This window comes from Anoplopoma fimbria, chromosome 20 (genome assembly GCF_027596085.1).
Source record: "Anoplopoma fimbria isolate UVic2021 breed Golden Eagle Sablefish chromosome 20, Afim_UVic_2022, whole genome shotgun sequence".
NCBI lineage: Eukaryota > Metazoa > Chordata > Actinopteri > Perciformes > Anoplopomatidae > Anoplopoma > Anoplopoma fimbria.
In genome coordinates this window covers 17808567-17834270 of record NC_072468.1, presented here as the reverse complement: position 1 = coordinate 17834270, position 25704 = coordinate 17808567, and the positions used below count along the sequence as shown (strand labels likewise).

General features: G+C 42.3%; 1 protein-coding gene across 5 annotated transcripts; it reads left to right on the top strand.

The window, feature by feature from the left end:
- Positions 1-3108: 3108 nt before the first annotated feature.
- On the top strand, positions 3109-23740 carry chd4b (chromodomain helicase DNA binding protein 4b). Of its 5 annotated transcripts, none has more exons than XM_054621571.1 (40): positions 3109-3383; positions 3710-3900; positions 4365-4492; positions 6237-6491; positions 6608-6723; positions 6850-6949; positions 7071-7275; positions 7386-7507; positions 7665-7788; positions 7994-8166; positions 8735-8980; positions 9247-9450; positions 9548-9759; positions 9970-10101; positions 10191-10290; positions 10511-10702; positions 11185-11385; positions 11792-11929; positions 12051-12172; positions 12286-12459; positions 12700-12841; positions 12962-13211; positions 13316-13440; positions 13539-13631; positions 13741-13882; positions 14718-14887; positions 15027-15201; positions 15873-15959; positions 17010-17101; positions 17204-17337; positions 17801-17945; positions 18054-18210; positions 19104-19189; positions 19315-19576; positions 19655-19711; positions 19946-20116; positions 20270-20378; positions 20764-20896; positions 21032-21227; positions 22512-23740. In XM_054621571.1, exons 2-40 carry the CDS (start codon positions 3837-3839, stop codon positions 22706-22708), a joined length of 5931 nt encoding a protein of 1976 aa, XP_054477546.1. In that variant the 5' UTR covers positions 3109-3383; positions 3710-3836; the 3' UTR covers positions 22709-23740. The 5 variants fall into 5 exon arrangements, with proteins under 5 accessions (XP_054477546.1, XP_054477543.1, XP_054477545.1 ...); XM_054621568.1 differs by having other exon boundaries at positions 15027-15213; XM_054621570.1 differs by having other exon boundaries at positions 15024-15201.
- The last annotated feature ends 1964 nt before the right edge of the window (positions 23741-25704 follow it).

The following is a 25704-nucleotide window of genomic DNA, read 5'->3' as shown; positions in this document are numbered from 1 at the left end:
GGGGCATTCAAGCAATAGTAACAGACAACGGCCAGACATCAGGCCTTTGTTGCTATGCGATCTGCATGTACTGTACAGTGGGGAATACTGCAGAGGGCCATAGTCGTAGAGGAAACAGCGGAAGGCCTCTGGGCTCACATTTGGACTGTTCCTGCCCTATTCTCTCACCATATCTACTGAACCCAACATGCAGAAAATACCATCTCTGATACAACAGACATCTTTGCTACTCTGAACCAAAAGAGACCAAAATGAATGCAGCACATGAATAAAATGTTTGTTCTCCATGAATGCATTTCTGGCCTTCAGGGAGAAAGGCACAGACCTACAAGTCAAATGGTATTAGCTGCTTAACTGGGATGAAATTGACATTATTGTCGCTACTATAAACTATATTATCATCTGAAATGAAAGCTCATGTGCATGTTTAAAAACAAAGATATCCATTTAAAATATATAGGAAACCTAATAAAGATAATATGTGTAATAACACTATAGTAATCCATGGCTCCCAGTCTCAGTGGTAAGTTGTCTACTTTAACTAACACCTAAAAAAGCAGCAGCCTTCCAGTGGGTCAGTAAGCCGTTACAAATCTCCTGACATGAAGCCATTTTCCATTTGATAGAGATCCCAAACTTTCTTCACAAATCAAATATGTCAGGCACAATTTTCACAAAAAGTGTTTATCAGAGGATGAACAGGACATTTAATTGAAACAATGGTGCAGCCACAAAAAACATGGAGCCTTATGTTTCGATTTTTCACATTAAGTTCATAAAGCTTTAATAGAGAGCTGGAACTGGATGACACGTTGTATGATATATATGATATATATATATATATATAGGATTATCTTATGTTTTTATATATATATATATATACATTTTTTTGTATGATACTCACAGTGAGATAATTTAACTAACTTACCTAAAAAATAGATAGAACCAAAGAAACATGGTGCTTATACTGTCACATTATTGAACAAGCCCAAATCAGATTCAGTCAGATTAAGACGTGCATTTCCAAGAGGTATAAGTGACTGAATGCCTCTCACAGTGTATCAGTGCGTCTCTATGCAGCATGATTAGACTCTTTTGAGGTCTTTAAGTGCTCCTTCTGAGCCCCTATTTGAGTTCAAAACTTTTCAAGTACGACTTGTTTAACATTCAAGTGATTTCACTTTAAAATGCCGGTGAGAACAAAGCAAACCCTGCAAAGCCTAAAGGACTGTTTGATGGCACCTTTTATTTATTTATTTATATTTTATAAATCCAGCAGCACGGAGCCACTATGTGCTGCAGCACCAGAACCAAATGGAGAAATGTGCAACCGCAGCAGGTATGTTTTTGTGAATCTATTTGACTTATATGTCCGTACAGTATGTTATTTTTAGCCTGTAGTTGATGTGGGGCCAATTAGCATTTTTGGTGCAGATGGAAAAACACAACTTTTTACAGTCATATTTAGTGCTCGGATGGGTCTGAGATGTGCAGCAGCTCAGCTCTAAATTATGCTTGTTTTTTATGAATGAAAATTTGCTTTTGACTTGCAACATATAACCTTAGACCAAGAACACTTGTATGACGTGCACCTGTCATTACTTTTGTAGATTTGAGCACCTGTTGGCCTGTTTTGACCTTAAAGGACTTGCAAGGCAATCAGATCCCGGTGTTGTTGGTCAAAGAGACAGATGTGATGCAGTCTAGCTGTAATAACAACACAGGATAAATAAGAACAATTCAGAGAGGGTTAAATGATAGTGGCTCTCTCTCAGGGTAACGATAAGTCTGTATTCAGAATAATTAAACCCACATGTGGCCTTCAGGTGCTTCCTCTGCGCTCTTATTTGGACTTGTTGCACATTCATGTGCTTTTACTTTGGAAATATGAAATAAAACAGACCCTGTTGAGCCAAAATGCTGATTTAGCGGCCGCTTTTATTTATTGCTTTTAAAGATTTTACAAAGTAAGCAGCATAAAGCTACAATGTGCTGCAGCACCAGAACAAAGCGGAGAAACGTGCAGCTGGAGGAGCCCTGTAATGGATGTTTAAGTGAATCTATTTTACTATTTTTATTTTGTAATGCATAATTGTCATCTGTAGTTGATGGTGTGTCACTTGAATGTCTATCACACTTTCACAGTCATATTTACTGATTTGATGTGTCACTGATGTCCAAGAACTTATGTCTTATTTACTACTTTACAAACTGAACTTGAAGGCAACATTTTGTGTGTTTTATGAATCAATTAGATCACCTTTGACCTGCATCCCCACCACAGCAGAACCAAGATGCAGGCATGGTGTACACCTGCTGTCCCCCTTGTGGACTTGCACACCTGTTGGCTCATGTTGCACCTTAAGGACTTGTCCATACATTGACAGTGAGATGACACTCTTCTTGATCAATGAAACAGATGTGGGTCAGTCCAGCGGTAACGTTGCTGTAACAGGAGGCCTCCGCCTGCATCGGGTGGAGCTGAGCAGCAGCAGTTTGGCATCAACAAAGTATTTGACACACATCCAGTTCTGTTAAACCACCGGGTTGAGCCGGCCTGTTTGACCCGCAGCACTGTCGGCATGCAGTCTACCTGTGTTTGGATCACAGGCACTAAAGTGAAGGCTCTTTGACTTCTTGGCATGCTCTCTCCCAGATGGATGTTCAGTGAATATTATGGTCTGTCACCAGTGGACTTCAGTTCCCCTGGAGACCATGTGACTGGTGTTTTTTTTTTTTTTCCCTTCTTCTTTCTTGTCTTTTTAGGAGTTGTATATTATGGGATGTATGCTGGTACTGCTGGAGTATTATGGTCTGCCGTGGAGTGTAGGGGAGGGAGTGTCACCATGACGACGGGGTTGCTAAGGGGGGGGGCTGGGACTACTAGTGGAAAAGGGGAAGGAGTGTGTGCATGCAAGAGCCCGGTGCATGCACGTCTAGCAGCAGTGGTGGTGGTGTGCGTGCGTGCGTGCGTGCGGGTGAGTGAGTGAGCGAGTGTGCACGCGCACGCGGTTGGAGGGGGTGGGGGCAGGCTGAGTATTATGGTCTGTCCGTTGCGAGGTAACTATGCAGAGTCCTGTGTGAGTGTGGGAGGGGAAGGAGGGGGGGGATTATTATGGGATGTCTGCCCCTTTGTGTGTTTGTGAGGATGTTAGCTAAGCTCTGCCTGTGAGGGGAGAGAAGAGGGGGACGGAGCGACGTGTTCTGGGTCATTGACGGCTCCTGTTTGTGCTCATTTATCCCGCTGATCATTGATCCAGTCGGCTTTAACGAAGGAGCGATACGTGACAACAACAGCCTGACAAACAGCCTGACAAACAGCCTGACCGAGAGAGAGAGAGAGAGAGAGAGAGCGAGAGAGCTCACCTCGACCCGGGACCACAGTAAGTTTATAATGTGTGAACGTAGGGCTTAAACTTTTCCCCTCAATGTGTTGTTTTAACCTGCCTATGCCATGTTGGAGCGCGCACACACTTGAGCTCACGATGGATGCCACACTGAACTTCATCCGGTCCCGCGTGCTCTCGTGTACCTGCAGATCACCATCTCATCACGTCAAAGACACGATCAAGTTATCCAACTTCTCCCGATACGCAGGTGGTTAATTAGACCAGATGCTGTGTGGATACACTGGGACACGAGGAAGGAGCGCGGTAGCTACCAACCAGTACCATTTATTTATATATTTATTTATTTATTTATTTCCCAGCCCCCTCCCTTCCCGGACACCCCCGGTCAGTTTCTCCGACGGTCCCACGTCATTTTCCCTCCTCCCTCGCGGACCGAGGAGCGAGCTTTAGGAGGGATTAACTCGACCAGCAAGACATAAAAAAAAAATGTCGGGCAGCGAGGATGAGAGGGAAGACTTTGGAGCCGCGGACGAGCCCTCACTTCTCCGAGGTGAGCTGTGTGTTTTGTGTGTGTGTGTGTGTGTGTGTGTGTGTGAGAACGAGGTCCATCTCTGAGCTAGCCGATGCTAACGTTAGCTTCAGCTAGCCTGTCCGTCACTCGCCATTGTCGACTAGTTGGCTTAACTTCTCAAGGAAGTGTTCATAGTTATGTTTGATTTATTAACCTCTTTTTTTTGTTCAGTGAGTCGTGTGTCCCCCCTTCAATGTGTCTTCTCGACTGCGGGTGTAAAGTGTCAAAGTTTCAGAGCCAGAGATCAGACAAGTTTCAACCTGTTCTGTTGTGGCGTTCACGGTGTGTACGCGCGTGCACTGACACTTGCCTTAGTCGTGCCAGTGCGCGTGTCTGCTGCCCTCTCCTCTCCGGTCTGCAGCAAGAGCCACCGTCCGCGTGTTCTTCTCCTTCTTCTTCTCCTCCTTCTTCTTCTCTCGCTTATGGCAGCATGTCACCTGCAGGTGAGGACGAGCTGGGGGGGGATGTTGTGTCTGACGTGGAGGAGGCGCCCAAGTCCAAGAAGAAGAAGAAAGCCAAGAAGAGCAGCCGAGAGAGCAGGAGCAGCAAGAGGCAGAGGCCAGTCAGAGAGGTTGGTGTGACAAACTTTTCATGCACATTGTCAACTTGTTGACTCAGGGAACCACATTTCTCTCTGTCAGATTTGACAGGTTAAACAAATCTGTCAATCCACAACATGTGGTCACATCTGGGGGTGCACGCTAAAACAATCACAAGGGACCCCTGGGAGTCCTTTGACTCCAGGTTAGGAGCTCCCTAGATCTACTTGTACATTTTTTTTTTGGTAGCTAAATAGATAGCTAATTCCCCCATCTGTCATGTTCTTCTGAGTTTTATTCACAGCAGACAGTTAATTAAAAATGGCTTTGAAAAAGATGCATTTATTACTATTTCTGTGCATATATGACATATGTTGTCATGATGCAACAACGAGATGCAATTGGAGCCCATTTGCTTCACAAGAATAACATGGAAAAAACAGAAGTGCCATTTTTTTATATGGCAATCATCTTAAAGTGGCAATTTAGAAGATTTTTCATTTAAATAAATGTCACTATCTATCGACGAAGGACGTAACACTGGTTCATTTATCATTTTTTATGATTAAAAACAAGGTGATTAGAGTTAAGTAGTCTGGATTCTTGTTGATACATTAGCTTAAATTTTTCCCAAATCTGGGCAAAGTTCAATTCTTTGTGTATATAGGACACCTTAATAGAGCATTTTTTTCCTGGGAATGTCGCCACACACATCCAGTTTGTATCATTACAAATGTATAAATATTGAAACACTGTGATCACTAGGCCATAGGCTAAATCTCCATAGTCTTACCTTCTTCTGCGATAGATAACAACTAAACAGACATTTATTTGACACAAGGGAATCAATGTCATCATATTTGACTATGTTTTAGCACCATGCATCATTAATGTAAATACAGAGTCCTGTGATTTGTCCGTGAAGTGTACGTAATAGCTTGATCCACGATGCCACGATGGAGCCAGGTCTCTGTAAAGATGTGTGCACTTCAGTCTCTGATCTCCTGTTGCTGGGTTATCCTTTGTCTTATTTCATCCATTTTATATTCCTGTGACTGGACTTCAGCATGGAGAAGTCTGGGTTGGGATTAAAATAAGAGAGATAAGCATGTCCTGAAATCAGGGCTGCAACTAACCATTGGTGTTATTGATGAATCTGCAGATCATTTTCTCAATTAATACATTAATGGGTTTCATTAAATAATACCTTTAATTAGTGAATAATACTTAGTATAATTAACTTGTTTTGTCTGACAGTCTAAAACCCAGATATTCAGAATACTATGATATACTGTAAGCTTTCAACAATTTGCCAATTATTCAATAAACCAAAAATTAATCCTCAACTATTTTGTTAATCAATGTAATGTTATGAGACCTTTTTTAAGGAAAAATGCTAAACCTCTCTGGTTCCAGCTTCTCAAATATTACTTTCTCTGGTGTCCTAAGTCTTCACTGACAGCAAAGTGTTTTACATTTTAGCTTTAACAGTGATTAAAAAGATTAATTGATTTTAAAATAGGTTAACTAGTTTACTGTAGGCCGACCAATAGATTTAGTGACTGATCGTTTTGGCTATACCTGCATTTATTGATGAACTGTCCTTGTAGCTAAATATATGATAGCAGAGCTTTGTGACTTTCCATGTAAACCTTGATATAGACCCTTATAGATTGGTATATTTACTACTAGAAATGAAATGACACTTTAGTTTTGAATTTATATAATAAAAACAATATAATCGTGTAATTTGCAAAGGGACTCTTTGTTTTGCAGGAGTTGCCCGTCAGCTCTCCAGAGCACCTGATTGGAGTAGAAGCAGCAGAAAGAGATGCAGAAGAGGGAGGAGTGCGGTCAGCGAGTGAAGGAAGTGACTATGCTCCTGGGAAAAAAAAGAAGAAACGTTCCAGCAACGCCAAAGATAAGAAGAAAGGAGGTGCGGCGGCGGAGAAAGGAGCCTCGTCCAGCTCAAAGAGCAAACGTAAAGATCCAGAACCAGAAGACGATGACGATGATGACGATGATTGCCAGGTAAAGATTTATTCAGACCCAGATGCTGAGTGGACAATTAATTAATTCCATCAGGGCTAACATGACAATCTAAACTCCCCTCGCTGTTCTTTTCATCCCCTCTCTTTACGCCTTAGCCTAAAAGCTCCACCCAGCTGCTGGAGGCATGGGGCATGAAAGACATTGACCACGTCTTTACTCAGGAAGACTACAGCTCCCTCACCAACTACAAGGCCTTCAGCCAGTTCGTCAGGTGAGGAGACCCCTTTCACATTAGCAATAAATATTATTGTATTGCCTCTACCTTGTTATTAAAGGAGCTATGTATGTATTGAAATATAAATTATCACTATTAATCTTGTGCATATTATCTCCTCAGGCCTTTAATTGCAGCTAAGAACCCCAAAATTGCTGTGTCCAAGATGATGACCTTAATGATGGCTAAGTGGAGAGAATTCAGCACCAACAACCCTCTAAAGGTATGGAAATCATGAACAAGTTTGCAGGTCAGATTTATAATGCACAATGTGTAGCTGTCCTCTTGTGTGTTTGACAGTAGAGAGCAGAGTTTCTTACTCCATGCTGTGTCCTCTCGTGTAGGGTTGCGCCACCGCCAATGCAGCTCTGGCAGCTGCCACTGTGGCTGCAGCTGTGGAGAACATGGTGGTGGCGGGAACAGACGAAGGGCCAGAGACCGGTGCCGCCGCTTCACCTGCTCCTGCTCCTGTCGCTGCTCCGACACCTGCTGCACCCCCAGCAGCCCCGGCACCTCCACTCCGCAAGGCCAAAACCAAAGAGGGGAAAGGTGAAGTACACATTGTTGCTAAGATAACATTATGATTAAATGGTAAGAGGTGGCTTGTTGTTTAGGAACTACATCTACTGATAAAACTTTTAATCTCTGTGTCTTCTCAGGTCCCAATGCTCGCAAGAAGTCGAAGCCCGCGGCTAAGCCTCAGCTGAAGCCCAAACCTAAGAAGGTGGCTCCACTCAAGATCAAGCTAGGCGGCCTCAACAGCAAGAGGAAGCGCTCTTCGGTAAGATTTGTGCCGTCCTTTTGATTCTGTTTTACAGTACAGTCTTTACGTTTGACAATTAGAAAATCATTAAATCAGACAATTTATAATGTACTTTAATGTAACAAGTTATTTCTTTCTTTCCCAATCTCTCTCTCTCTCGCTGTTTCTCTGTCAGAGTGATGAAGATGAACCCGATGTAGAAAGCGACTTTGATGACGGGAGTTTCTCGGTGTCGGATGGCTCCAACCGCAGCAATCGTCCCAAGAAGAAGCCCAAGAGTGCAAAGAAAAAGAAGAAAGGTTGGCATGGAAATATTACTTAAATGAAAAGTTGGTTCTGTTGCATCAGTACTGGACAGATTTAGGAAAAGAAACCAGATGAATGTAGGATGTTTTGCTTTGTCGAATAAGATTATAAGCAAGGGCAAGATTAAGGCCTTTACACTTAACATGCACCGGGTATCTATTTTTTTCCTGCTAATTTTTTGTGGGCGTCCTCTCTCAGTGGAAACGGAGGATGGCGATGGCTACGAGACGGACCACCAGGACTACTGTGAGGTGTGCCAGCAGGGAGGAGAGATAATTTTGTGTGACACCTGTCCCCGAGCTTATCACATGGTCTGTCTGGACCCCGACATGGAAAAGGCCCCTGAGGGCAAGTGGAGCTGCCCACACTGTGTGAGTACCTGTCAGAGCTGTGTAGAGAAGTCCACTGGGGCCTATGTTAGAAAAGATTGGGCCCCAGTTCCTGGAGTATGTAACAGCAGAGTAAAAATTGCACCTTCCTGTAAGGTATAGGTGTGTGGAAGTGTGTTATTGGAAAGTGGCATTAACAGTGAGGGTTTGTTTTTGGGAAATGGACTTTTTAAATGTTTTTTTAAAATATATTGTTGTGTTCTCCATTTCTCTTTGTCCTCTGCTGCCCCCCCCAACCCTCTTGCTCATGTTTCCATCTATCCTCTCCTATTTCCCACCACACATCTCACCCCCCATCCCCCATTTCCTCTGCTTGTCCCTCCCCTCTCTCCCCCTCCACTCTGGCTCCACGTGCAAACTTGCACACGCACGCAATGCACATACACCCCACCCCCGGCGCTCTTGAAACTCCCCCCACACCCCTCCCTTGTTTCCTTTCACTCCGTTCCGCATACCTTCCCTGCCTGTCTGCCCCCCCCCCTCCTCCTCCCTCCTCCCTCCTCCCCCTCACACTCACACCTCCTCCCTCTTTCTGTAATTCTGCCACCAGGAGAAGGAGGGGATCCAGTGGGAGGCCAGGGATGAGCTATCTGAGGCCGAAGCGGAGGATGAGGAAGACAGGAGGGATGAAGGGGTGGAGGAGGAAGACGACCACCACATTGAGTTCTGCCGGGTGTGCAAGGACGGAGGGGAGCTGCTTTGCTGTGACACCTGCCCCTCCTCCTACCACATCCACTGCCTCAACCCTCCTCTCCCTGAAATTCCCAATGGAGAATGGATCTGCCCGCGCTGCAAGGTGAGCGCTATGCGCTGGTGCACGAGAGTCGGTGCGTGCGTGTGCTCACGTGTCCTCACGTGGGCGTGTATGCGGATGTAGATTCCATCTTGTGCACGTCTACAGTATTTTATTTAAGCCATAGCAGCTTTTATTTTGCTGATATCTCATGTCCTAAAACTTCAGCGTACCTATTATTCATAAAAACCAGAATCTGATCAGTGCGTCTGTTAAATGACACACATCATATCCTAAATCATTTCCTCCCCTTTCCTACTTTCTAACAGTGTCCACACATGAAGGGCAAGGTCCAGAAGGTAATAACATGGCGATGGGGGGAGCCGCCAGCCCCCACGCCTGTCCCTCGGCCTGCTGATCTCCCTGCTGATGCTTCTGATCCTCCGCCGCTGGCAGGCCGCAGGGAGAGGGAGTTCTTTGTCAAATGGTGCAACATGTCGTACTGGCACTGCTCCTGGGTGCTGGAGTTACAGGTAGCACATTCTCTCTGAAACTGTATCCACTTGTGTGTAGAAAAGACAAGAAACACACAAACCTAATGGTCCCTTTCTCTACCTCCCTGTCGCCCAGTTGGAGCTTAACTGCCAGGTGATGTTCCGCAACTACCAGAGGAAGACCGACATGGACGAACCGCCGCCTGTGGATTTCGGAGGTGAGGGTGATGAAAACAAAAGCACCAAGAGGAAGAACAAGGATCCTCTCTTCATCCACATGGAGGCGGAGTTTTACCGCTATGGAGTCAAGATGGAGTGGCTGATGATCCACCGCATCCTCAACCACACGTAGGACACATATATAATCTCATATGAAATGTATATTTCACCTATAAAAAGAATCGCAGTGAGATTAGTTTGCTCTGAAGGTGTGGAGCCATCAGACTGAATCTTAGTCATAACATTGCTATTTTACACAGTGGTACACACCTGGAGAGCAAACACAGTAATAGTACTCTATCATAAATCTTTCTTGTGTGTTTCATTTTTTCATGTTAGTGTTGATAAAAAGAACAATATACATTACTTGATCAAATGGAGAGATCTGGCCTATGACCAGGCGACCTGGGAGAGCGAAGACATGGACATCCCAGAGTTTGACACCTACAAACAGACATACTGGAATCACAGGTAATACAGAGACTTACAATATGTTGGATAATTGTTCTCTAAATATATGTGGTTAAAAATATGTTTTTTTTTATCTCTGTTATTTTCAGAGAGTTGATGATGGGTGATGAGGGCAAACCTCTTAAGAAGCTGAAGAAGACAGTCAAAGTCAAGAAGGCAGATCGCCCACCGGCTAATCCAGTTATAGATGTAAGTGTAATTAAACCTTCAAGCAAAGAAAACAAGCTCTGCAAACACAGCCTTAGTTATTGTGAAACTGATCCTACCATATGAAGTTTTTCCATTGGACTAATGAATTATTAATTATAAAATGAAGCATCCCTGTCAAGTGTATTCCCTCTGCAGAATAAAAGCAGCTTGAATCAGGAAAGATGTGGATTTGATATTCTTCTTTGTTTCTTCCTTCCAGCCCACCATCAAGTTTGATCGGCAGCCCGACTACCTGGACAGCACAGGAGGCACTCTGCATCCCTACCAGCTGGAGGGGCTGAACTGGCTGAGGTTTTCTTGGGCTCAGGCCACAGACACAATCCTGGCTGATGAAATGGGTTTAGGAAAGACTGTACAGACTGCTGTCTTCCTCTACTCATTGTACAAGGAGGTAAGAACGGTATATTTGATTGTCTTGCAAGCAGTGAACCGTTGTTGTGTTTTCCTGTTCTGATGCTATATCCGGCATCTGAACAGGCTGCGTCCAGTCTGACCTCCCCTGTCAATCAATGTTACAGGGAAAGGTTTCAGACACGTGACACACAGTAACTCTGTCCATTAAAGGGGGTAGGTTCTAAGTAAGGAACTCTATCCTAAAGGCAGGGCAAGACAAATATAGTTGTGTGCATACCTTGTTGTTTAGCGGCTAAAGTAAGTGTGTGTGTGTGTGTGTGTGTGTGTGTGTGTGTGTGTGTGTGTGTGTGTGTGTGTGTGTGTGTGTGTGTGTGTGTGTGTGTGTGTGTGTGTGTGTGTGTGTGTGTGTGTGTGTGTGTGTGTGTAAAAGCGCTTTGGTAAAAGCGCTGTATATATTCAGCCATTTAATAATAAATCTAATATTTACATGTTAACCTTGACTTTATCTTCCTGATACAGGGTCACTCCAAAGGTCCCTTCCTGGTTAGTGCTCCCCTGTCCACCATCATTAACTGGGAGAGAGAGTTTGAGATGTGGGCCCCTGACATGTACGTGGTGACCTATGTAGGGGACAAAGACAGCAGGGCTGTCATCAGGGAGAATGAGTTCTCCTTTGAGGGAAACGCCATCCGAGGCGGGAAAAAAGCATCCAAGATGAAGGTAAGGAAGAAACTAAAAAACAGAGCGAGAATGATGCTATCAAATGAAAATATTAGATATCTTTAACAGGAAATATTACTTATATTACTTAATTTATTATGATTTTGGTGCTATAAAAATAAGCTTCATGGTAAGTCTTCTTTAGTTATATTGTAGCTTTTTAAAAGAATAAAACAATCTTTTTTTTAAAGATTAAAAAAACCGTGAACATAGCGGTTGTTGCAGTTATGTGCTTATCAGTATGCTTATCAATATTACGGTATTGCAAAATTGCGGTTATTGTGAAAGCCCAGAGGGCACACATTTCCAGTGGAAACAATGGCTTTCAGCCCTATTTAATTGTGGTCCTACTCATTTCCATGTTTGGCAGCTAAACTAATGTTCCCCTTCTCTCTGTGCTTTACAGAAAGATTCAACAGTCAAGTTCCACGTCCTGCTAACATCCTATGAGTTGATCACCATTGACCAGGCTGTGCTGGGCTCCATTGAATGGGCCTGTCTGGTGGTGGACGAGGCTCACAGGCTCAAAAACAACCAGTCCAAGGTAATAACTCAGAGTACTTTGTAAAAGTGTTTATCCTGCGTTTAAAATGTAATTCAGATTCTCAAAAATGTGTTCAATGCGTAAAATATAATGTTTTTTTTCTCTCCCTGCCTGTCGTTAGTTCTTCCGCATCTTGAACAACTATCCACTGCAGCACAAGCTGCTGCTTACTGGCACTCCTCTTCAGAACAACCTGGAGGAGCTCTTCCACTTGCTGAACTTCCTGACACCAGTGAGATTCAAGTCAGTAGCCCCACATGTGGCCACAGCATATGTGGCTGAATTGCACATTCAAGGAGGACACACCCAACCCCATCCTATATTTATGTATTTTTTTATTCTCTTTTTCTCTGAAGCAACCTGGAGGGGTTCCTGGAGGAGTTTGCAGATATTGCCAAAGAGGACCAGATCAAGAAGCTCCATGACATGCTGGGACCACACATGCTCAGGAGACTGAAGGCTGATGTTTTCAAACACATGCCTTCAAAGACTGAGCTCATTGTTAGAGTGGAGCTGAGCCCCATGCAGAAGTACGTTATAGAGAGATCTGTAGCAATATATTTTAACAGTTAAAATATACACCAATTGGAATTGAACCAGTCTGCATATTGAAGAATATGGATTGCCATTTTTCTATCATTACTACTTTCTGAATAGTGTGAATTCTGAAATACGTGTGATATATTTTTCTTGGTCTAATCTCCAAAGTCACTTTTCTCATTAACCTTTTTCAACTTTGTCTTTGTTGTAAAAAAATAAATAAAAAAAAGGAAATACTACAAGTTCATCCTAACGCGTAACTTTGACGCCCTGAACACTCGTGGAGGAGGAAACCAAGTGTCTCTGCTCAACGTGGTGATGGACCTGAAAAAGTGCTGCAATCACCCCTACCTCTTTCCTGCAGCTGCCACAGTACGATGTTCACACAGTTGTATGGGATTAAACTGTTTATTTTGGGGGGGTGATCCTTGTCCGATTTTATATTTATATTTACTGCTCTCAGTTTATTTAGATTTCTTTCTCTGACTGTAGGAGGCACCAAAACTTCCAAATGGCATGTATGAAGGCAACGCTCTGACCAAGTCTTCAGGAAAACTGACGCTGCTCCAGAAGATGATGAGGAAGCTGAAAGACGGCGGCCACAGGGTATTGGTCTTCTCCCAGATGACTAAAATGCTGGACCTGCTGGAGGACTTCCTGGAGAACGAGGGATACAAATATGAGCGAATCGATGGAGGAGTCACTGGCGCTTTGAGACAGGAGGCCATCGACCGCTTTAACGGTACATTCACTGTTTGTATGACCTAAAAAACAGCTGCTCTTGTCTGCTATCATTGTTCTAATTTTCTTTCTCACCATGTTTTTTTCTGTCGTTCATTCCAACAGCTCCTGGTGCTCCCCAGTTTGCTTTCCTCCTCTCTACCAGAGCTGGTGGTTTGGGCATTAATCTCGCTTCTGCTGACACCGTCGTCATCTACGACTCTGACTGGAACCCCCACAACGACATCCAGGTATGTAAACCCTGAATGTAAACCTCAAATCCATGTCAGGATGTTTTTGTTTGGACGATGGGTGACTCTGCTGTTTGTTTCATGTGTGTGCTTCGTAGGCGTTCAGCAGAGCTCACCGTATTGGCCAGAACAGGAAAGTGATGATTTATCGCTTCGTTACCAAAGCCTCTGTGGAGGAGAGGATCACGCAGGTCTGTGAAAAGGAACACCACAAGATATTTTGAATTGTATCACCTATGTCGGAGTCTGTTAACAGCTACTCATCGCTTTGTTTGTCCTCCACCTACCTACCTTCACCAGGTGGCAAAGAAGAAGATGATGCTCACTCACCTGGTGGTGCGACCCGGTCTCGGTTCCAAAACAGGCTCCATGTCCAAGCAGGAGCTCGACGACATCCTCAAGTTTGGAACTGAAGAGTTGTTTAAGGATGAACTCGGAGAGGGTGAGTCAACTTTACCCCACTGACAGATTTAAGATCAAGTATGAATTCTGTCAACCATTTGCTTTTATGTTTATCTGTGTTTTGCTTTTTACAATTTGCATGGCAATTAAGCAATTTCTGCATTGGACTTCAGAATTGCAATGTTAGATTTCTCACGTTTTAAAAGGGTAGCCAGAGGGTTGTGAAATGAAGCCGTGTTACAACTTGTTTGTTCTGATAAAATCAGAGGTCTTTCGTGAATCAGATAAAGACACATTGTAATTGTTATTGGCTAAATTAGGCTAAAACAAATGTTAAAACTTTGCTTATTTAACACCATTCTGATCCTTTTACCTGGTGTAGAACAATCAGAATGGTGTTAAAGTATCAGTTGTAATATATTATCCATAACGGATGGCATGTTATAAAAAAAAAAAAAACAAGTGCGTGCAGTGAGAAACTCTTTAATTTAAAATGACGGCAGATGTAATCTTTGTGAGCGTTAACAACAGTATTTGCATGTTTTTTTTATTAAAGAAGAGAATCTCTAATGAACACTGTTTTGTCAATGGATGGCTTTTCAGTTCTATGAAACATTTAACGTATATTTGAAAGGTTCGACTAACTTCAATGAACTGCACTGCACATTTTAATGTTGTATTTGGGAGATACGCAGGATACTAACGCTGGGTTGGATAAGGAGTTTGGGATGAAGTCTTAAAATGGGGGAGAGACTTTTTTTCTGACGGTAGTGGAAAGATCCCCACTGGGACACCAGTCTGACCAGACAGATGTTACAGGGAGTAAATGTAGTTTCTGCTTCCTTCCTCTTCTGTTTGACTCATCCTGCTTCAAGGGGACAACAAGGAGGATGACAGCAGCGTGATCCACTACGATGACCACGCAATTGACCGTTTGCTCGACAGGGACCAGAGTGCTACGGATGACACTGAGATCCAGAGCATGAACGAATACCTCAGCTCCTTTAAAGTGGCCCAGTATGTGGTCAAAGACGAAGACGACGAGGTACTATTTGACAGCTAGGAAGGGGATGTCAGTTGTCCTTAAAATTGTCTTAAAATGTCCTTAATTAAGGGTCTTCGTTACAGATTTCTTTTTTGGTCTTTTCAATCAATATTAATTGCTCTTTGCTCTCTGTGAGGAGGAGGAGGTGGAAAGAGAGGTGATCAAGCAGGAGGAAAGTGTTGATCCTGACTACTGGGAGAAGCTGCTGCGTCACCACTACGAGCAGCAGCAGGAAGACCTTGCCCGAAATTTAGGCAAAGGCAAAAGAACTCGAAAGCCAGTCAACTACAATGACGGCTCCCAGGAGGACCGAGGTATAAGACAGGGTACAGAACAACATATAATGCAATCTCTTCTTGTGTGTGCGTGCTGCTGGTGGTGTTTGTGTGGTGGTGGTGGTGGTGGTGGTGTTGGTGTAACATGGTATGACGTTTTATGTTATTAGTATAAATGTTAGTTGTGTGTTATTTAGAAATTGATAGTTTATTTCTTCTCAAACCAAGCATGTTTAAACTTAAATAGGGGATTCTTCTTATAAGGAAGAAATAATAAGTTCCCCTCAAAGACTTGAGAACTCTTTGAGGGGAACTTATTATTTCTTAATAATAATTATACTTAATAGGGGAATTTATGCTTCTCAGTGCACGTTTGTTATCCTGCAGCCTCTCCCTTTGGTCCACTTAATACAGATGTATTTTAATAAACTAAATGCAGGATGACAAGGACAGCAGGGGACTTAGGAATACTTTGCTGAACTACTAAAATACAACATACCCAGGAAAAGACATTTACTAAATAATATTTTTTTATAGAAACTGAAAAGCAGTAGCTCCCCCTCCTGGCTAAAAGCCTGGTTGACAGTAACTAAATGGGGCTGCAGCTCCTCGAGGAATTTGGATGTTCTTCATCTCGATTACCAATTAGATTCTGTTTGGTCCTTTTCTATTTTGTCCCTCTTCAACGTTCCTGTCTGTGCTCCCTTTAGACTGGCAGGAGGATCAGTCAGATAACCAGTCGGATTACTCGGTGGCCTCGGAGGAGGGTGACGAGGACTTTGATGAACGGGCTGAAGGTAAGGCTGAGTGTTTTGACCACTGCTGCTAAGAGAAGAGGTATGTGTGTGTGTGTGTGTGTTTGCTTTTGAGCCAACACTAAAAACTTGTATTTGAAGATACAGATGTTCCACTTAAGTTGTTTGAAGTCAGTCATTAAGATGTCTTTGAGTTTTAGACTTGGTCCCAGCAATGCTAGACATGGAGGTAGCCCTTCCTGTTCGAGCCCCAGTTCTTTCCTCCACTAACATCCTTCAAACCGCCTCTACTCATTTAGATTCAGACGACAGCTATGATATCCTCATTGACAACCTCTACAACTACTCACAAAAGGCCACTTGCAGCTGCATCATCTGCGTTGAGCGTAGAGAGGCAAGAAAAGACCGAAAGAAAAAGGAACAAAAGAGAAGGAAGAAAGGAAAGAAGCAGGGAAAGAAAATCATAATCAACGGTTTCTCGGCCAGCTGAAATGTCAACCTGCACTTCAAAGAGATGGTGTTCATATGAACTGTTAATTAAGTTGTATTGAAAAGCACTTAACGGGTTTTGTTTAAAAAAGGAACCATCAGTATTTCAGATCAAATTGTTCCTTTTTATTTATTTTATGTCTACAAGTTGATTCATTTTATTTTGGCAATTAATTTATGAGCAGAAAAAGATGTACATGTTTTCAATTGATTGTATTTATGTTTTATTTAATTATGGCTCTGTTACTTCAATTGCATTAAATGAAGTATACCACCACAACAATGCTTTCAGTTGTAAATGTTCTGAAAGCTTTACGCTTCAAGAAGAAGCGTTAAAAGTAGAAGTGCTGAGAGATGAGGAGGGACAGCTTCAGCAGGATCAGAGTGAGTCGTTATGAGCCGTAAGTGGAACATCTTCACAGAGAAACTTTAGGACGTTAAAAATGCACATGATGATACTTCTATATGCAAAGTTTGATTTTTTTTGAATTTTTTTTTGAATTTTTTTTTTTTTTTTTTTCCTTTCATTTGTATTATCTCATTGAAATGTTATTGACTGGAATGTCTACTGAAATAGACTTACTTTGTTTCATGTCACTTTAGCAAATAACCGCAGACCAAGCCGCAAAGGGCTGAGGAACGATCGGGACAAACCTCTGCCTCCGCTGTTGGCCAGAGTGGGCGGGAACATCGAAGTGAGTTCCTGCAGAGGAAAAAACCTTCACAAAAAGATATGATAAATGCTTCGAAAGTTACTTTAAATTTGTGAACATCCTGACCTCTTTATTACCTTTCAGGTTTTGGGCTTCAATGCACGGCAGAGGAAGGCTTTCCTAAATGCAGTGATGCGTTATGGGATGCCTCCCCAGGATGCTTTCACCAACCAGTGGCTCGTCAGGGACCTCCGTGGGAAGTCTGAGAAAGAATTCAAGTGAGTTTTCTACTTGTATTGGCCACACTGACTAACAAACCTCACTACTTTTATTTCATCTGTAACGAAAACTGTCAAGCACTGAAAGTTCGCATCAAATGCCAGATTTGTAAAAAGAGAGTTCCTGATTTAATTCAAGATTTGGCCCGTTAAATCTATTTTGTTAAGGTTAAATATCTATTGTTACTTATGTTTAGAAAACATTTGAGAATTGGGGCTGTTTCAAAAATTTTAAAGTTTGATAGAAAAATATTTGCATAGTACAGTAAAAAAAATGATCTGGGTTGTTTGCACTTGAAGCTTTTAGCAGTCATTAATCTGTTATATGTATCCTTTTGTTTGATTTGCAATGTATTTTCTTGGTGCATTTCTGTGAAATGTGCATCTCGCTGAGTTTTTTTTATCAGCTCCAAATGTATTTACCGTGGCATCTGTCCGTCTTCTTCTTCACCAATGTTCTCAGGGCCTATGTGTCTTTGTTCATGCGTCACCTTTGTGAGCCGGGCGCAGACGGAGCTGAGACCTTTGCAGACGGCGTCCCACGAGAGGGTCTGTCAAGGCAACATGTGCTCACCCGTATTGGTGTGATGTCACTTATAAGGAAGAAGGTATGGTTTACCAGTTAGAAAGGAAACACTCAAGAATATGTGTAGATAATGAAAGTATGTAATCACTGATTGAGTGATGGGCTGACGGGTTCGATTGTTGATTAACAGGTGCAGGAGTTTGAGCATGTGAACGGTCAGTGGTCGATGCCCTGGATGGCAGAGCTGGAGGAGAACAAAAGGGCTGCAGCTTTGGCTGCAGGTGAAGACCCAAAGACTCCTTCTACTGGGACCCCTGCAGACACACAGCCCAACACTCCCGTCCCAGGTACACACACACACACACACACACACACACACACACACACACACACACACACACACACACACACACACACACACACACACACACACACACACACTTCATACTCTGTACTTAGTAAGTAAAATATCATAAGATTTCTTACAATGAAGAAATGATCACTGCAGAAGGGTTATTTCATTTCAGTTTTATGAATCATAATACTTTAGTTCGTTCTTTTGCAGTGAGAACCATTACATAAAATGTGTGTTGTAACAGTGTCATTATGGGTGTCCTTTGACAAATGACATGCATCTCATCATTTCCTAACCTCAGCACCACATGCTTTACCTCAACTTTTACTTGAGAATCACAAGCCAGTCTCTAAACGTTTCTCTCAACCCATGTACGCCCCTAGACATGAAGATAAAAAGTTGTGATTGGCCTCTCTGAGTACAGAACATGTTAGGGGTGAAGGTTTGTTTGCGATCGCTATCGCCGTCGTTCTTGTACCCAGACGTTTGGTAGGCAGAGATCTCTGATTGGTATCGCAAAACTACTTTTACCCTGACCGAATCTTAATGTGAATTCTACCTCCACATTTAAATAAATAAAGTAATAACCCTAGAAAATATGATTCGGTGATATATTTTCCTCTGTGTTGCACTGAAAGATATGTTATAATTTAGTCTCCATCAAGTATCTCTTGACTAGCAGCTTATTTTCTGACACCCTCTTGTGGATACAACAAGAAAAACATGAAACAAGTAAATACTGGACACAAGACTCACTTTTTCTTAAGCATTCAACTATCAAGCTTAAAAAATGTAATTTGTTTTTATTGACAGTTATAACGGAAAAAGGTTAAAATGCACCCTTTGGATACTTGTTGTTGACCTGTGTTTTCTGTTTCTTGTCAGAAGATTTCTCTAAATCAGACGACAAAGAAGACATGAAGAAGGAGGGAGAGGATGGCAAAGGAGCCAAAAAGACAGACGATCCAGAAGTAAATTCTGCTTTTACATTCACATCATGCATTAATGTTTTCAGTACTAATAAATTATATGCAACAACGTTATACTTAAATTTGCAGATTTCATCTAATTTTAAACTGATTTACCTCTCCTCTAGATTATTGAAATCCCAGATGAGTCTGAAAAATCTCCCGTCCTCGAAAAGAAAGAAGAGGTGGTAGACGCCGCTGTGGGGAAGGAGGAGAAAGAGAAGGAGGCAGGAAATGGAGATGATGAAGGCAAGGAGAAGGAGGCAGATGATCCGAGCAAGGAGAAAGAAGAGAAGGACAAGACTTCGGAGACAGAGAAGGACACTCCTGCTGAGGTCAAGGGAGAAGATTTGGAGACCAAAATGGATTCAGAGGAGGACAAGTCTAAAGGTGAGGCAACGGTTCTCCATTATGTCTTGTTTCCTTAATTTCCCTTTTTCTATTCTAACTGTGTTTCTCTTGTTTCAGCTGAAGAAGGAAAAGATGAGAAGATGGACACCAGTTCACCTCCAGAGGAGAAGAAAGGTACATGCAGAAACACACGCATACACTGAAAGTTGATTAAAGTGTAGACTTTGTTAAATGTTCCAAAACATTTAACTCAGATGTAGACATCGTCAAAATATCTTTATGGGAAAGCTAAATGTTTATTTCAGCTAAATGTTTATTTCAATTACATGTATCATAATTTAGTTTCACTCGTGTTTAGAGCTTTAAACTGTGTTGCTTGCTGACATGTTTCCGTTTTTTTTCTCACAGAGCAAAAAGAGGAGAAGGACGCTGTGAAAACAGACGAGTCTGGCAAACTGCAGAACGGAGAGAATGCCAAAGAAGGAGCAACAGCTGCGCCGGTGGTTAACGTCAGTGAAGAGAAGAAAAAAGCCACCAAGCAGAGGTTCATGTTCAACATTGCTGATGGAGGATTCACAGGTGGACACACACACACACACACACACACACACACACACACACACACACACACACACACACACACACACACACACACACACACACACTTTTTTCTGTCTCTTTTCGTTTTTCTCTTTGGTTTCTGTCTTTTGACCTTTCTGCCCTCCTTTTCAGAGCTTCACTCTCTGTGGCAGAATGAAGAGCGGGCAGCCACTGTCACCAAGAAGACCTTTGAGATTTGGCACCGTCGCCATGACTACTGGCTGCTGGCTGGAATCATACAGTATCCTTTCAAATGAACAATTCCTTGTTAAGTTTGAACAGTGTGTGATCGCTGTCTTCCCATCACATTAGAACTGAAAGGATTAGTGGACTAGTCAATCAGTCGATCGGTAGAAAATGAATCGGCAGCTGTTTTGAGAATCTGGTTCTGACTTCTCAAATATGAATATTCAGATTTTTCTCAGTCTACTATAATAGAAAGTTTTGTTTTTTTTTTGTTTTTTTTAGAAGAGAAGAAAGTTAACTTAAAGTTTTACATTAAGTTATCCATGCATTATAATTAAGAATTTATTGTCCTTAAAACTTGCATGAGAAAAAATTGGCATATGATATTATGACCCTCATGAGACAATAATGTTGTTACACTTGACCGTGGCGTCTCTCAGACACGGCTACGCTCGCTGGCAGGATGTGCAGAATGATGTGAGGTTTGCCATCCTCAACGAGCCCTTCAAAGGGGAGATGAGCAGAGGAAACTTCCTGGAGATCAAGAACAAGTTTCTGGCCCGCAGGTTCAAGGTAAACTGAGAATGCTCACCAGTATCATGTGTTTCCCCTGTGTGTGTGTGTGTGTGTGTGTGTGTGTGTGCGTGTGTGTGATTCTGTCTGTGTTTCTATTATAGCTCACTGGGCTTTTTGTCGTTTCCTGTATAGTTACTTGAGCAGGCATTGGTGATTGAGGAGCAGTTGCGCAGGGCTGCTTACTTGAACATGACAGAGGACCCAGCCCACCCCTCAATGGCCCTCAACACTCGCTTCAGTGAGGTGGAGTGCCTCGCAGAGTCCCACCAGCACCTCAGCAAGGAGTCCATGTCTGGAAACAAACCTGCTAATGCAGTTCTGCATAAAGGTAAAACATATGGAAGATCAAACGAGATGGGCACAGTGAGGGTTCTCATGCACATGGAAAAGAACACAGTACTGCACAGCTTTTGGCTCTTTGCTATTATGCAGAATGACATTACATATAATTATTTCAACCAACTTGAGAGGTAACAGCTGCATTGCAACTCGACTACAAACTCACCAATTCCAAATTCACGTTAAGCAGGCTGCACTTTATGTTAAAGGGGGAGCTGAACCATATTGAAAAATCTGCACAATTGCTCTCACTAATTAAACGTATACAAGTGGTCATCCTATGTTAGGATTTTGGCAGGAGAACTGTTTAAAATATTCTGTCCTGTCGTCTCACAATAATATTCCTTTAGCTTGAATCACAAGAGTCTATTGTGAGTTTTTTTTTTCCTGTTAGAAGCTTCTGAATAAGAGGAGCTTGTGTTTGTGTGAGAGAGAATTAAGTGTCGGCCATCATTGTCGTGGCATCAGGAGTAGGGAAAAGGAAGCTATTATATAAACACAAATATTTGTATGTCTAATTAGAGTTGCTAAGGTTACAAGCAACAAGTGACAGGTGCAACACTGTTGGCAGCTTCCATGTTTGAACAAAGACGGCTTCTCATTACCTCTTCAGGAAGTAACCACTTCAAGTCACCACCTTTCAGGCTGAATATGTGATCACTCGCACAATACGAGGGTTTGGTTTTCCCGCTGCAAAAAATGATAATTTTCATCGTTGATTAATCTGCTTATTGTTTTCTCTCAATATTATTTTAACCTATAAACTGCCCATCATATAATCCCAGAGTCTAAGGTGACCTCTTTAATTGTTTTGTTTGGTACAAGCTACAAAGTGGGGGAAAAAAGCAGCAAATCCTCATTTTTGAAAAGCAGTCTTGAAAAATGACTTAAGCGATGAATCAATTGTCAAAACAGTTGCTGATTAATAACTCCTGGACAAAATAAAACAAACAGCAGAGAAGGAGAGATGTTGTTGTTGTTGATGCTGTTTGTAGTGAGTGTAAGAACAAGGACAGAGGCCAATGACAAAGTGTTTGAAGTTGTATAATTTAAAACTTTGTGAACCGCTGTTGTTAGCCTGCTAGCCAAATTAGCTCCCACAGTTGTTGTTTATAGCCCTACCCACAATATTTCTTTGTGCTGTATTTTGTAAAGTCTGGCTGTCTGACTGACTGACTTTTGAAACCTTGAACTTCACCAGACACAAACTAACAGTCCTTACTTTAGATTAACGTGGTGGCGCTCATAGCTCATATGCGTGTTGTATTTACAGTTCTCAAACAGCTTGAGGAACTCCTGAGCGACATGAAGGCTGACGTGACGCGTCTCCCGGCAACCATTGCCAGGATACCCCCTGTGGCCGTGCGGCTGCAAATGTCCGAGAGGAACATCCTTAGCCGACTGGCCAGCCGGGGCCCCGACGTCACCGCTCAGAACCAGACCTCGCAGCAGATGCAGGTCCCTCGCTGACCAATTGCCTCGCTCATTTCACTCTCACTGACTCAGGCTAGTCGCCCTCACCTCACCGCCATGTAGCAGACGTCCTCCCCCTCTACCGCCATGTACAGCACAGCCAGGTTAGTCCTCCTTCTGCACCCACAACCTATTGCCGGACTCATAAGAGCATCAGCTATGCTGCCGGACTTTGATTTGAGAAGACTGGAACTGCAGATGCAAGACGGGAGCGAATGGAAACAAGTATTTCTCCTCCAATGGGTTCCAGATGTAACTCCCGTAACCTGAGCACTGTCGTTGTGACTGAACTGTGGGCAGCTCCACTGACCTGTCCTGTTCTGTCTTTACAACAGGGTCAAACATGTGTATGTAACTGTATGTGACATGAAGAAGCTAGACTGGAGAAAAAGCAGCATGCTCGGAGTACACAGGTGCTTTGTAGTCATTCTTTTGGATTATTGAAGAAGTCAAGGGGTTCTATTGTGCTCATTTTCGCCTTTAGAAAAATGTGATTTATTTTTAAGTCATTCAACTCTAATGTCATCATCTCTGTGTGTGTGTGTGTGTGTGTGTGTGTGTGTGTGTGGAGAGAGTGTGTGTGTTTCCTGTATGTATAAATTGGGCATATTAATGTGCACCTCTACTGCAGAATGCCCCCCGACGCTGAGAGACTGTTAAAGTCATCTTTCTATCAGTCACTCAGTTCTGTTACCTCCTCTTGTGTCTTTACCTTCCATCCCAAACCTCCACCCTCCTTGTCAGATTACTCAATCCAGGATCAGCTCTCTGTGCTAAAACCCCAACCAGCACCTCGACATTCCTAACTGCACCACAGATTTGCTCCCTGGAAACTCTCCCGAAAATACGGGCATGCAATAGCTACACGGCTTTTAGGTACATGGGATGGTTTTGAGAATGATTAATTTAATTTCTTACTGTATATTGTTTTGTTGTTTTACATTATTGAATATTATTATTATGGTTACCACCTTGTTGTTTCTATCATTGACGTTTGTTTTTATGAACTACAATAAAAAGTCAACAGTTTTTCAAAGTTTTTTTACATTTTCAAGGAATTGCCATGAAATGTGGTGTAAAAATTCATGTTCCTGTCAGGATGAATTGTAATCACTTTGGTGATAAAGTAACTTTTCATCTCGCATAACCATCAGGTCAATATCTCAATTTGGTCAACACTTATGACACAATAACAGTAATCCAATCATCCGCAGCTGTACGTTGTCTTTGAAAAATTAGCAAATGTTAGCATGCTAATATGCTAAACTAAGATGTTGAACATAGTGAACATTAAACCTGCTAATATCAGCATAGCAGTTATTGTTAGCATGTTTGCAGCCTTGCTTGCGGCCCTTACAGAGCCGCAAGCAAGGCTGCAGACTTCTCTCTAAGTAAAGTTTCTCCCATTCAGCTGGAGAAAGGTGATATGAGTCAAATACATTTTAAACCATTCAGGGACCCCTGAATTTGAGTATATTTTTTGGTTTGTCAACATAATTCTCTTGATGCTGATACGAGTTGAGGAAAATGTAACTGTTCAAATAAAACAAATGCAGAGCGTAAAGAGCATGACATACTTTGCATGCAAACTTCGAAAGACGTGGTGGAATTTACATGGATACAAATGTTGCTTTGCAGGGGAGATGGAAAAACAGGAGAGCATTTGCACATAGAGGAGGTTACGAGAGGAAGAGCAGGGGAAGAAGGGGACAGGAACTGGCACATTTTCCTTCTGTAGATAGTCGGATAATTTAGAAGATTAGAGTAAATTACAGGGCGGGAGGATTGGCCGGGCTGGTGATGAAGCCTGATATCTTATCATGAGAGAGAGTTGGAGGCTGAACATGAGCTAAACTGGACAAAAGTCAACATAGAGAGTAAGAACAGTGGAAGTTAACCTGAACTGTCTATTTAACCTGACTCCCTCTGAGTTTTGTTGTGTTTGGAAGGAGAGAAATTCATCATAGACAACAGCACAGAGGAGAGACTGGATTCAAACCATCACTTCCTGGTGAAGAAGAGCCCAGACTGCCAGTGAGTCCGTACTGCACGAGCCCTTGAAATGTCTTTTAGGTGAGTGTATTTTTTTTTTTTTTTAGCTTATTTTCTAATATTAAAACTTACTGTGGTGTGTTTTTCAACTTTTTCAACTTTTGTCTCCAGTCTTTATGTTTTGGTGTTGTGGTAGTTACTTAACACTAGCAGTACTAACTCTGCAGCGAAGAGAATTCTGTTCACCGTAGTCCACTGGTATCTGCTTATTTTACATATCTAGAAACCGGTTTACTATTTCTACACTTTTTTTATTGTTAGGATAAGTGGGTGATATGACTCAAATCCACCATCACAGTATATAATATTGCAATATATCTATATATCATGATGTATTCAATTTTCTGAGGGGAAAAAATTTACGAAATGGGAATGTTCAAATCCAATAATGCCAGAAAACAGCTGCCACGGTGGAATCATTTCTGACGGTTGACAAATCCTAAAAGTATCACGGTCATATTGTCGACCCTTAAACAAGCAGAACAACTGTCTTCAAAACATTTTGGAGATTTGCAACCCAGATGCCAGGAAATAGTGAAAAATGGCTTTCACAATTTCCCGGAGTCAAAGTGACGTCCTTGAGTTGCTAATGATTAGATAGAAAGATAGAAAAGCAGAGAGAAACGGCAAATCCTCACATTAAAAAGGAGGAAGCAGTGAAAATTAGAATTAATTGACTAATTGTTTCAACAGTGTTAATATTATTAGAATATTTTTGAGGTTTAGACAGATGAAGGAAGGAACAGAACCGCATGTACAGAAAAAGTCCTCTGAACAGACACAATATGACGCATCGACTGCAACAGTCTGATGCTTGTGACATCTTTGTTGTCATTGTTGAGGCTGTGATAAAAAATAAAAGTAACAGCATGTGTTTGATACATTGCTGTGTTAATCCTGCAGCCTGAGAAGTGACGCTCTGTTGCTTCAGAAATGAACAG